Source organism: Budorcas taxicolor, chromosome 1 (assembly GCF_023091745.1).
Source record: "Budorcas taxicolor isolate Tak-1 chromosome 1, Takin1.1, whole genome shotgun sequence".
In the NCBI taxonomy this organism is placed as follows: Eukaryota; Metazoa; Chordata; class Mammalia; order Artiodactyla; family Bovidae; genus Budorcas; species Budorcas taxicolor.
The window spans coordinates 125416342-125429203 of NC_068910.1; the positions used below are offsets into that span (position 1 = coordinate 125416342).

Below are 12862 nucleotides of genomic sequence, written 5' to 3' on the forward strand. Positions count from 1 at the left end.
TCATAACTTTTTATAATGGTATATGCTTAAAGTCTTTTCTGATTATTCAATATTCAACACAGTATAATTTTTATTACATTTTTATTTATTGAAATGTAATTTTAATTGTAATTTTGTAATTTTTAATTTATTCACTAATATTTAATCCTGATACCCACCTTAACAACTTAGCAAATGAACACAAGGACAATAGTAAATCCTGATACCCACCTTAACTATTATTGTGTCTGTTTTTAGTTTTCTTTCAAAATAATTTCAAATTTGGAGAAAAATTACAGGATCAATACAAAGAACTCCCATATACTCTTCACACAGCAACTCTATTCAAGTTTTGTCAATTGTCACAACAAAGTCATTTCTAGCAAAATGACCAACATAAGATAGTATATTATATCCAGTATCATATTATGCCAGGCTGGATGAATCACAAGCTGGAATCAAGACTGCCAGGAGAAATATCAACAACCTCAGATATGCAGATGATATCACTCCGATGGCAGAAAGTGAAGAGGAGCTAAAGAGCCTCTTGATGAGGGCAAAAGAAGAGAGTGAAAAAACTGGCTTAAAACTCAGCATTCAAAAAATGAAGACTGTGACATCCAATCCCATCACCTCATGGCAAATAGATGGGGAACCAGTGGAAACTGACATTTTCTTTTCTTGGGCTCCAAAATCACTGCAGACAGTGACTGCAGCAATGAAATTAAAAGACACTTGATTCTTAGAAGAAAAGCTATGACAAACCTAGACAACATATTAAAAAGCAGAGAAATCATTTGCCGACAAAGGTCCATATAGTTAAAGCTATGGTTTTTCCAGTGGTCATATACAGATGTGAGAGTTGGACCATAAAGAAAGCTGAGCACCAAAGAATTGATGCTTTCAAGTTGTGGTGCTGGTGAAGACTCTCTTGAGAGTCTCTTGCTTGAACTGCAAGGAGGTTAAATCAGTCAATCCTAAAGGAAACCCTGAATGTTCATTGGACGGACCGATGATGAAGCTGAAGTTCCTATACTTTGGCCACCTGATTCGAAAAGCCAGCTCACTGGAAAAGACCCTGATGCTGGAAAGACTGAGGGCAGGAGGAGAAGGGGGTGACAGAGGATGAGACTGTTGGGTGGCATCACAAACTCAACGGACATGAGTTTGAGCAATGTCTGATAGATGGTGAAGAACAGAGGAGCCTGGCATGCTGCAGTTCATGGGGTCACAAAGAGTCGGACACAACTGAGGGACTGAACATATTATGATAAACTGAGTATTTCTTCTGTCTCTTTAGACTTTCACGACCTTGACATATGAAGATCACAGGCCATCTTTCTATAGAATGTCCCCTACACCCTTAGAAACATTCCTTGGATAGACCCGGGCACAGGCTGGGGCTGCTTTCCCAGTATATTCAAACTTACCTAATAGTTTTTCTCACTAAAAAGAAGGAAAAAGGTCTTATCATTTTTTGTGTCCTTTATCACTGAGGCAGACCTAGGCTTTGACAAACTTTAAAGAAAACTCAGTCATCTCATTGTCCAAAAATATGTTGCCTATTTATAGCAAATTGAAATGATGAAAATACACATATATTGAAAAAGATATGTGTCATCTTTCTTGACGTTTAGGTATATGAATCTTTTTAAAAATGTCTTTAAAATGTTTAAGAGTACACAGGGTTTTTCGCTTTTGTGGGGAGAGGGTTCTTTTTGGTAGTGTACAGAAAACATAAACTCACAGATGATAATTTACTGTGGCATACAGTACTATTTGAAAATACTTGAAATAGTAGTTTTCCTTATCTTAATAGGTAAAATTCTGTGTAAAAACTAGCACATCTCTGAGTAACCACACAGATATTATGTAAATGCAAATAAAAATAACTATGGCATAGACTGGATATAGCTAAACTAGCAAATGCAGATCTAATGTAGAATAAATCCCCACTCCCAAATTCCTCCTAATCACCATCAAACCTTGACCCAAAGTTCTTAAAATTCTTATCGGTATAATGAATCAAGAATATATACTGCACCTTTGAATAGAGCTGAAAATTTATTGGTCTGTGTTGTCAAGTAGCTTTCTTCCCTTCATGGAGTCTGGGTTTTTACACTGAACCAAGGGAACGGCTACCCATTCCAGTATCCTGGCCTGGAGAATTCCATGGACTATATAGTCCATGGGGTAGCAAAGAGTCGGACATGACTGAGCAACTTTCACGCCACTTCACTTCAGCTCTAGGTACTAAATAACTTTTTCTCTCTTCTTTTACTTCTCTCAGCTTTAAGAAAGACAAAAGGTAGGTTAGAGCAGAAAGTATGTGGGTGTAAATAGTGGCTTTATTTTAATAACTAAAAGGCATGCATGCTAAGTCACTTCAGCTGTGTCCGACTCTTTGTGACTCTATGGACTGTAACCCATCAGGCTCCTCTGCCCATGGGATTCTCCAGGCAAGGATACTGGAGTGGGTTGTCATGCTCTCCTCCAGGAAATCTTCCCAACTCAGGGATCAAACCCACTTCTCATTTATCTCCTGCATTGGCAGGCAGGTTCCTTATCACTGGCGCCACCTGGGAAGCCCAATAATATCTAAAAGATGGACTGCAAATACATACACAGAACTTGGAGATCATAATTAATTACGAGTGGGTGGGCCTGATTTAGACAAGACTTGAAGTTCTTCCTGCAGGGGAACTATCAAATTAAAACTGCATGAGGTAATATTCCCAAATATTTTAGCCCCAAAATTTCACTTCTTCCCATTACACTGGCTCTCTGATTGCTGATGTGATTAGTGATGTCCTTAAAGTTTGATCCTGACCTATTAACAGCCAATCAAGAGGCTATTGTCTGAAAAATTAAGCTGAAGAGTAGGATAATTAGTAGACTTCAGCACGTAAAATCCAAATGAAATTCTAGTTAATCAGTAAGACTCAATAATCAACAGAATTATCCCTCAGATCAAATATAACTAAAGATGGTCTCAAATTCTTTATTTCATTAGAACATTTAAAAGATGTATCGAGCTCCAGGCTAAGTTGAATTTCAATGCAGTGGCAAACAGTTTGTGTAATATTTTGTAGGTGATGCTAAACTATTTAAAAAATAATCAGTGCAACATGATACTGATTAAGGAAGGGAAAGAGGGGCGAAATGGAAGGGAGAACAAAGGAACCAATGAAAGAAGGAAAGAAGAGAGCAATTAAAAGAGATCAAAGGATGGCTGCTTCGAGTTCTGGGTAACAGATATTAGTCAGAATTAGGAATGTTTGATAGAATTGTAAAATACATCTAAGAATTTAAATCTTAGGAGCAATAAGTTCTAGACTAGTATTCATGAAAACATTAAATGTTTCCCAACATTTGAATTTTCAATTATTAAGAGCATATCTACAGACATGCAATTGCAAGCCAAAATGATATGCTTGGATTAATGAGATACAGGAAATATGAAATTTTTAGTGTGAGGATAAAACACACAGGTTCTCACAAGAGTTAACTTTCATACTTTTTCCTTAGTTATATTGGTTTAATTCAGGTAATTATGCAAGGAGATCAAGCCAGTCAGTCCTACAGGAAATCAACCCTGAATACTGGATAGATGCTGAAGCTGAGATTCCAATATTTTGGTCACCTGATACAAAGAGCTGACCCACTGGAAAAGACCCTGATGCTGGGAAAGACTGAGGGCAGGAAGAGAAGAGGGCAAGAGGATGAGATGGCTGGACAGCATCACTGACTCAATAAGCATGAGTATCTTACTTTTACATTTAAAACATATTGTTGGGAGGAGAGTTTGGAGGAGAATAGATATATGCATATGTATGGTTGAGTCCCTTTGCTGTTAACCTGAAATTATGACAACATTGTTAATTGGCTTAATGAAATAAAATGAATATTTTTAAAAAATGTTAATGAGAATAGCATAAAAAGAAAGCAAAAGATGCAACATGGAAATGATTCCAGTATGGGTAACAGACTCAAGAATAATGTAATAAATACATTGAAAACATGACAAATGTTATAAGGTACAATGAATGAGACATTTAATAAGTAAGATCTACATTTAAAAAATAACATCATGACAGGGTGTCCTTTGTATTCACATACACATGGAGATTCCTAATGTTACAGCTAAAAAACTACCTTGTTTTTGGAGCCATCTTTCCCAGGGCTCAAGAAGATGAGATTAATCTCTGTATTCAATGAGTACACAGATTTATTTTTACTTTTAATTTTTCTATGACAAGGCCCTAGTACCTGCTTTGCAGAGTTTTAGATATAATTTGATGCCATGTCACACAGGAAAATGAACAGGCAGGCAGCAACAAACTCCTCTCATTGATTGCTTAGATTGCCACAACAGTGGTTCTTGGTTTTCCCACATGTATCTGAAGCACTTGCAGAGCATAACACACTTGTAAATTTTGGCCACATTCCCAAGCCTTCCAATTCAGTTGTTCTGGGAGTGGTTCTCAGGAATCTCTATTTTGAAAAGTATAATAAACCAAATTCTTGACTTTTTTGCAGCTTATGCAAGGATCAGATAAAGAGAAATATTGCCTTAACACAAGTGTCTCCATCTCTGGCATAAGCAGAAAAGAATAGGAAATCATAGGAAGGAAGGTAACATTCGGAGAGAAATGGAAATTATTAATTGGAAGGATGCCAGAGAAATTTATTTATATTATTTAAGTGAAAGGTATTGTTTTCTCAATCTTTGAGTTTAGAATCTGTAAAAGAGGTGGTGTAGAAACCAAACTATCTGGCTTTAGAAGTGGGTCCCATCTTTTATTATCTATCTCGAATGAATGCTTGTATTTGAATAGCCTGACTTCTACAGATGCAAAATTTAACTTCACTAATCGCAAGTGATCCCAAAGGTCATTATTGATTTGTGAATTTGCTGATGCAAAACTTTCACCTGTGTTCCTCATGAGGAAGATGTGTGGAGATGTCATTTGGCTAAAGATTGAGTTTAGCGAACCATGAAGCATATTTATTTCAACACAGGTTATTTTCTGTGTAATGACTCTCATGAACTGATTTTAAAAAAACTTACTTTCTCCCTGAAAAATAATCACCAGAATAGAAGAGAAAATGTTGGAGATGCTGAAAAATCATTCACATTGTGGAAATATATATTGATTAAAGGAATATATCTATTTCCAGGAGAAATGGAGGGATACAGAAGAAATGTGAGGGGAACAAACACTTAAACTAAAAGTTGAGATTTTTGAAGTCTAGAGAAGTTTGCATGTCTCAACCGGTTTGGTTTTGTTTTGTTTTGATACATGAAATGGACAGTTTAGGGAGAGATTTTGTTTCCATAGGACTAGGCTAGGTAAGAAGCCTTAGAGGACCTAAGATGTTATCATGAAAGTCAAGTTATTTTCCAAGCTACCATTCCTGTCTCATGTCCAAGAATAGTTTTAAATATTAGGGGATGTAACATTATTTGAAATTGAATGGAATTATGCAGGATTATTTCCCTAGATGTTCTTAATGTACATACTACTTTTGAAGTAGTGGCTCTTAAAGTGTGGCCCCAGTACCAGCAGCATCAGTAGAATGTGTGAGAAGTGCAACTAGCGTATGAGGCCATGTGAGAGTGCAAATTATCAGGCCTGATCTCCAGAATGACTTAATAAGAAACTGTGGAGTGGGGTGTACCACCAGTCAAAAATAGGACTTACCACACTCTCTGTGTGTTGATACACACTGCATGTTGTCCTCAGACATCCTTAATAAAAGTAGCTAAAAGGTGATGCTGGTCTAAGAAGCCCTTTAGAATCCCAAAGAAGTAAAGTTCAAGACTAGATGCTAAGGAAAAGGATAACTGAAGAAAATACATTGAAGGAACCCAAATAACAGCTGAAAGAGCCTACTCAAGGGTCTCATGCAACAAGTGGAGGGTGTTGTTGGACTTTGGGAAGCATCCAACACAAAGAGAGCCTCATGAGAGTTACTCCAGCAGCAGCAGCCTGCTTGTTGTCACAGCGGTTATCATCATTAGTATCACTATCTCACTATCACCACCACCACCATCATCATCATCACCTTATTTGGTGGGAACACATGATCTCCAGAAAACAAGCTAGGGGCTTACCTAGGTCATGAAATCTTTAAAGTAAACCAAGCTTTAGAGTGACTAAAGATGGTGACTGCAGCTATGGAATTAAAAGACGCTTGCTCCTTGGAAGAAAAGCTATGACAAACCTAGACAGCATATTCAAAAGCAGAGACATCACTTTGCCAACAAAGGTCCATGCAGTCAAAGCTATGGTTTTTCCAGTAGTCACGTGCGGATGTGATAATTGGACTATAAAGAAAACTGAGCACCAAAGAACTGATGCTTTTGAACTGTGGTGTTGGAGATGACTCTTGAGAGTCCCTTGGACAGCAAGGAGATCAAAATAATCAATCCTAAAGGAAATCAGTCCTGAATATTCATTGGAAGGACTGATGCTGAAGCTGAAGCTCCAATACTTTGGCTACCTGCTGTGAAGAGCCAACTCACTGTAAAAGACCCTGATGCTGGGAAAGATTGAACACAGGAGGAGAAGGGGCCAACAGAGGATGAGATGGTTGGATGGCATCACTGACTCGATGGACATGAGTTTGAACAAGCTCCAGGAGTTGGTGATGGACAGGGAAGCCTGGCGTGCTGCAGTGCATGGGGTCGCAAAGATATGGACACAATTAAGTGACTGAACTGAACTGAGGCCTTAGAGAAATCAAGTGAAAGCGAAAGTCACTCAGTCATGTCTGGCTCTTTGCAACCCCATGCTCTATACAGTCCATGGAATTCTCCAGGCCAGAATACTGGAGTGGGTAGGCTTTCCCTTCTTCAGGGGATCTTTCCAATCCAGGGATTGAACCTAGTTCTCCCACATTGCAGGTGGATTCTTTACCAGCTGAGCCACAAGGGAAGCCCAAGAATATTGGAATGGATGGCCTATCCCTTGTCCAGTGGATCTTCCTGACCCAGGAATCGAACCAGGATCTCCTCCATTGCAGGTGGATTCTTTACCAACTGAGCTATCAGGGAAGCCCCAAATAGGTTACCCCCAAATTGATTTAAAGCAAGAAAGAAAACTGAGATATGAAGCCCCACTTTCTTAACTACTATTCTTCAGTGATATCTCACAGCATCTTTAAGCTAAAGGTGACCTCCCCATTGGACAAAGAAAAAGAATACAGTATTTATTTAATAACGAGTTATGTGGGATTTGCAGAAAGCATGTACGGTGAGTAAGGAAGGACTTGAACAATTCAAAAGACCCTTATATTCTGAAGGAAGGTGCTGTGGGATTGGAGGAAAGAAGGATGGCAGACATGCCTATAGACAGAATCTTTGATGTGGTGAAAACATGTAAAATGGAGGCAAGGAGTAGGAGGCAGTGTGAATAAACAGTGGTAAAGGGGTGGACCCACTGGCATAATCACAAAGTTGAACGTTCTAAGGGGAATTGAATCAGCCATCTGGTGCTAGATATCAAATGCCAACATCCATATAACTGTCCAAAACATCTCCCTTCATAACTCAGGTTCAAGGAGGAAGCAACCTTTCATCATTGCCCTTACAAGAACAGGCTTTGTTGCTCATTTTTTCTTTTAAAGCAGTATGGTGAAAAAGAAAATACTATAATATCTTGAATCAAACAGATATGGGTTTGAAACCCAGTTCTAAGCCAAGAGGCAGCCTTGGGCAGCTCCTTATCTTTTCTGAACTTCAAACTTTTTTCATATTTATAATAAAGTTCTTAATATCTACTGCATAATAACATTATTAGAAGCAAACAGGATAATGAATAAACAGTACTTCGACTGTATAGTTCTTTTCCATCTCTTAGTATTAAGTTAAACTCAATAACTTAACAGGGAAGAATAAGCAGCATGATCTGACCTAGCTCTAATTCTCTCCAGATTGTTGTGTCAGTAGCTAAAATGTACATGGATGAATGAGCAAAAAGGAGGAAGGGCTTTCGGCACTTGGCACTAAGAACTCAAATAGGAATTTGGTAGTTCTTAAAAAGTCACAGCAAAAAAATTCCCATTCCAGTAGAATGTGATTCAATTTGATTCCTTGTCTGCTTGGTTCCAAACTACTCCCTGAACTCTCTGTGTGACCTTGAGCAAGTAACCTAAACCTAATTAACTTCTATTTCCTCATCTAGAAACCAAGGGATGTAATCCTCAGATTGCCCAATTTTGTTCCTTGTAGGACAATATAAATTCTCTAGCTGTGGTCTCTAGTGAGTTTCCAATAACATTAAAGACTGTGAAGGTATTAAAATTGTGTAGGAATTTCACAATATAATGTGTTGCTGGTCATTAGATAAAATCTGTTCTAAGGGACCTTAAGTAAACTAATTATCCCCCCTCTCTGCCATTAAATGAGGTAGAAATTTTCCTTTTGTTTTGAAGCGTGTTTCTGTGTGTGTGTGTGTGTGTGCCTGTGTGTAGGCTTGAGTTTTGAGGAAGTTGCTAAGTTAACCTTTTACCTATTTACACATTTGTAGTTATGTTTACACATTTAAATGGACCACCTGACATCCAAACCCTGGTGTCTCTTATTAAGGAATTCACGCGAAGTGTGATAGGCACTTTGCAAGTCAGTAGACATGCCTTTTACAAGCAATAAAATGAAGCTGTCAGCCGCTGCAAATGGACCAATATAGAGGTCACATGAGTAAACCACCCCTGCACAGGTACTCTCTGACGTATTTTACTCTGGTTTCAATCTATTAATCAGAGGAGTTGGGAGAGCAATAATTTAAATGCTGCAATAATCAATTACATAACACATTAATAGAAGCTACAGTCAAACTTTGCATACAACTGACTGCACTGGAATCTTGACAGGAGTCCTAGGGCCATACCTAATTTGCATTAAATTAACATAACACTGTAAATCAAGACTACGTGAACACAGCCCTAATATTTGTTAGTGCTTAGATCCTTCCTGGTAGATGGATTGAAACTGCTAGTGGTTTGACTCTGCTTGCAATAAAACTGTACAGCTGATCAGCTTTGTTCTCATTCTGCAATTATGGGGAAAGGGCCCCAAGAGAGCTATAGTTTTGGGGCTTGCATATGCCATTTAAGGTTTTGATCCTGTAAAACCATGACTCAGATGTGCCTTTGGAAACCCCAATCTGGAAGCAGATTATCCTCAATGATTTTGCAGATCTTCGTCACGGCACTTGCTCACAAATAACTTGCCGTGAAATAGAAATACAAACTACAAAGAAAGCCAGCCAGCTGAGAGGATGCCAAGGCTTCTGGAAATTTTTATTTTTCCAAATAACATTTACTATCAGAAAAACAGATAATTAGCGATATTCTTCAAACTGAGGACAGATAGAAATCACACCTTCAGCAAAAGCATCCAGTATCTAACAGTGTGAAAAAGTGGACCTCACATGGTTCCAAGCATTCTGTGTGTTTTTATGTCCCTGTGGACACAGCTGTGGTCTTTGCTGTGTGTTATCACATTCAGGGTTAAGAGAAAACATTCTCACCAAGGTTATTGACTCACGGTGGCAAGAATCTTTTTTTCTTTATCCTCCTCTGTTCTACTATTTAAAGTCTATCCCCATTTAAAGTTTTCCTATGTAAAAAGAAAATAGATACTAAAGTGCCATTAATGAATCTGGAATTTGCCACAACAAACCCTTTATTCCAGAAAGGATTACTCGAGTATTTTGTATGTCATGATTATTTTCTGCCACTTGCCTCTCCTTTACCATCTTCTCCTTACCTTGCACAATCAAGTAAACTTGGGAGGTCTTCGGCTCATGCTGTGTCTGCACCGAGCAAGTGTAGGAACCCTCATCATAGACATCCACCTTCTGGATTCGCAGGCTGTACTCCAGAGAATGGCGTTTCTCCAGCTCAACCCGAGGGTCCAGAGACCACTTGTCATGCCCAGCAAAAATGATGCCAGAACGGTTCAACCAGGCCACCTTTGAGTTCTTATCTTCTACAACGCACCTGGCAAAGTAGAACAATGACATTAGAGCCTTAGTTATACCTGGATCTGCATTCATTCTTCACACAATTTGTCTCAACAAGGCCAATCAAAGAAACTGACTGTGTGCAGGATGAATCATGGCCATGCCATTTCTTAGAGTCCCGAATAGTGTCATAATTTCTCCTTTAAGATCTAATCCCCATCCACTGGATGGATGTCAGTATATCACAGTCAATGGGGCAATAAACAATCAGGCAGAGTTAATACAGGCAAAGTTAAATGGATATCAACTTCCCATTGGATTATATACTTCTTGTCTAGGAAAAGGTCATTCACACAGAGCTCCATTTGTTTAAGTTACTCTGAGAATTAGGCAAATGATAATATGACACATTTACTCAGTTTTGAACTGCATGTATTCTTTCATTCAGTTCAATCACTCAGTCATGTCCGACTCTTTGCGACCCCATGGACTACAGCACACCAGGCCTCCCTGTCCATCACCCACTCCTGGAGCTTACTCAAACTCATGTCCATCAAGTTAGTTTTGCCATCCAACCATCTCTTCCTCAGCCCCTTCTCCTCCTGCCTTCAACCTTTCCCAGCATCAGGGTCTTTTCCAATGAATCAGTTCTTCGCATCAGGTGGCCAAAGTATTGGAATTTCAGTTTCAGTTCCAGTCCTTCCAATGAATATTCAGGCCTAATTTCCTTTAGGATGGACTGGTTGGATCTCCTTGCTGTCCAAGGGACTCTCAAGAGTCTTCTCCAACACCACAGTTAAAAGCACCAATTCTTTGGCACTCAGCTTTCTTTATAGTCCAACTCTCACATCCATACATGACTACTGGAATAACCATTGCTTTGACTAGATGGACCTTTGTTGGCTATACTAATTCTTTAGTATTTCTTAAAGGCTTATGTGAAGGTGGATTTAAATTATGCCCCACCATTGAATCAACAGGAGTTACACTGAATTTTAGAGTTTACTTCTGATCTTTCCAAGTTTGGAATGCCCACCCCCAGGAATGAGAAGTGTGTGAGCAGATCTAGGGGTAAGTAGATAGGTATTGTAAACAAAATCAAAGCTCGTATCAACTTGCCTAAGTCTGGTTCCACCTTTTGAAGGCAGCAGGTTGTAGGCTGGGAAGACAGCCTGCTACCAGCATTTCCAGCACAATAGAATGAATTCAATCTTTTCTAGTAGATGAAAATCTAAATATTCCAAGGAATACAAAGGGAAAAAATATCCATTTGAATAACTACTTCTTTTAGAAACCTAAAAGGGTTTAATGGAGAAAATCATACTCCTTCAATTGCAGCAAGAATCTGGAAATGGAAAAGTCAAGCCAAAAATCTTTTATATCTTTGGCAAGATTTATGTCTGCCCCACAGGGAGGTGGTCTCAGACCCTGTTCACAGCTGCAGAGCCAGCTGCTCAGTACTCTGGGGCATGAGGGATGGACAGAAGAAGCCAGGATCATGACGGCAGAACAATAAAATGCCATGTTCCCCTGTATTTTCCAAACCAAGTCCAACCCAGATTTTCTGTCAGGTCCAAACAGCCATGCGTGGACAGGAAGCTGATACACTATGCACAGGTGTAACTACAGAAAGACACAGAGTCCAATTCATCTCTTCTAAAAGAAGGAGAAATGCAGAATCTTTTAAAAAGAACTCACTTATGGTACACAAATCATTCTCATCCTATTATTTTTGGGTAAATTTCAAATGTTAGTAAAAATGAGGATTTCATTTAATTACTTGAGTGCATGATATACAGGTTTTTCTTTTTCTCTTCGCTCATTTATTTTCAGAAACATAGGTAGAGTAAGGGCTTCCCTGGTGGCCTAGTGGTAAAGAATCCACCTGCAACGCAGGAGCCACAGGAGATGGGGCTTCAATCCCTGGATCAGGAAGACTCCTTTGAGGAGAGCATGACAATCATTTCGGTATTCTTGCCTGGGAAAATCCCATGGACAGAGGAGCCTGACAGACTACAGTCCATAGGGTTGCAAAGAGTCAGAAATTAATGAAGCGACTGAGCACACAACACATGTGGATTAAAGTACCATTTACTAGCTCCAATGTATGTTTCTCTGCCATGCAGATATTATTGAGATCAATTATGCTTGATAATTTAAGACTCTTCTAAAAGGGAGGGCAAAGCTAACTTCATGAATGCTCCCTGCTTCTCTCCTGACTCAATTTTACTTTCCCTCTGCCATTCCTTGGTGGTACCATGTCTCTGTCCTTGGTGGTTTTTATAGCACTTCTCAACTTAGAATCAATTATGAATCAATTAATAGATTATTTGCTATCTTCCTCTAGATCATTAATAAAGTTGTTGATGTAGGTCTCCTGTGTTTTTCTTTTCTACTGAGAATCATGGAAATTTCTCTTTGCCAAAGCATTTTAATTTTCTATCACATTTATTATTGCATTGCTTTCATTATCTACACAGCCCAACACAGTAGCAATCAGTATGTTTTAGCATAGAGGTGTACCTTCAATGGTGTTTAGCCTGGAGGAAGACTAGAATATGTTTATCTTGAAAAAATACATTTTATATATATATATAAAACTATAAATAAAGAAATGGTATGGACCTAACAGAAGCAGAAGACATTAAGAAGAGGTGACAAGAATACACTGACCTATACAAAAAAGATCTTAATGACCTGGATAACCATGATGGTGTAATCACTCAACAAGAGCCAGATATCTTGGAGTGCAAAGTCAAGTGGGCCTTAGGAAACATCACTACAAACAAAGCTAGTGGAGGTTATGAGGTTCCAGCTGAGCTATTTCAAATTCTAAAAGACGATGCTGTGAAAGTGTTGCACTCACTATGCCAGCACATTTGGAAAACTCACCAATGGCCACAGGACTGGGA

The 12862-nt window shown here is 38.7% G+C and overlaps 1 protein-coding gene across 1 annotated transcript in view; it reads right to left on the minus strand.

The window, feature by feature from the left end:
• The window catches only part of LSAMP (limbic system associated membrane protein), a 694888-nt gene that overhangs the window by 302568 nt on the left and 379458 nt on the right, over nt 1-12862 (minus strand). The window contains exon 2 of the mRNA XM_052642698.1: nt 9755-9987. Coding sequence (XP_052498658.1) covers nt 9755-9987 — 233 coding nt within the window. The remainder of the gene's footprint in view (nt 1-9754; nt 9988-12862) is intronic.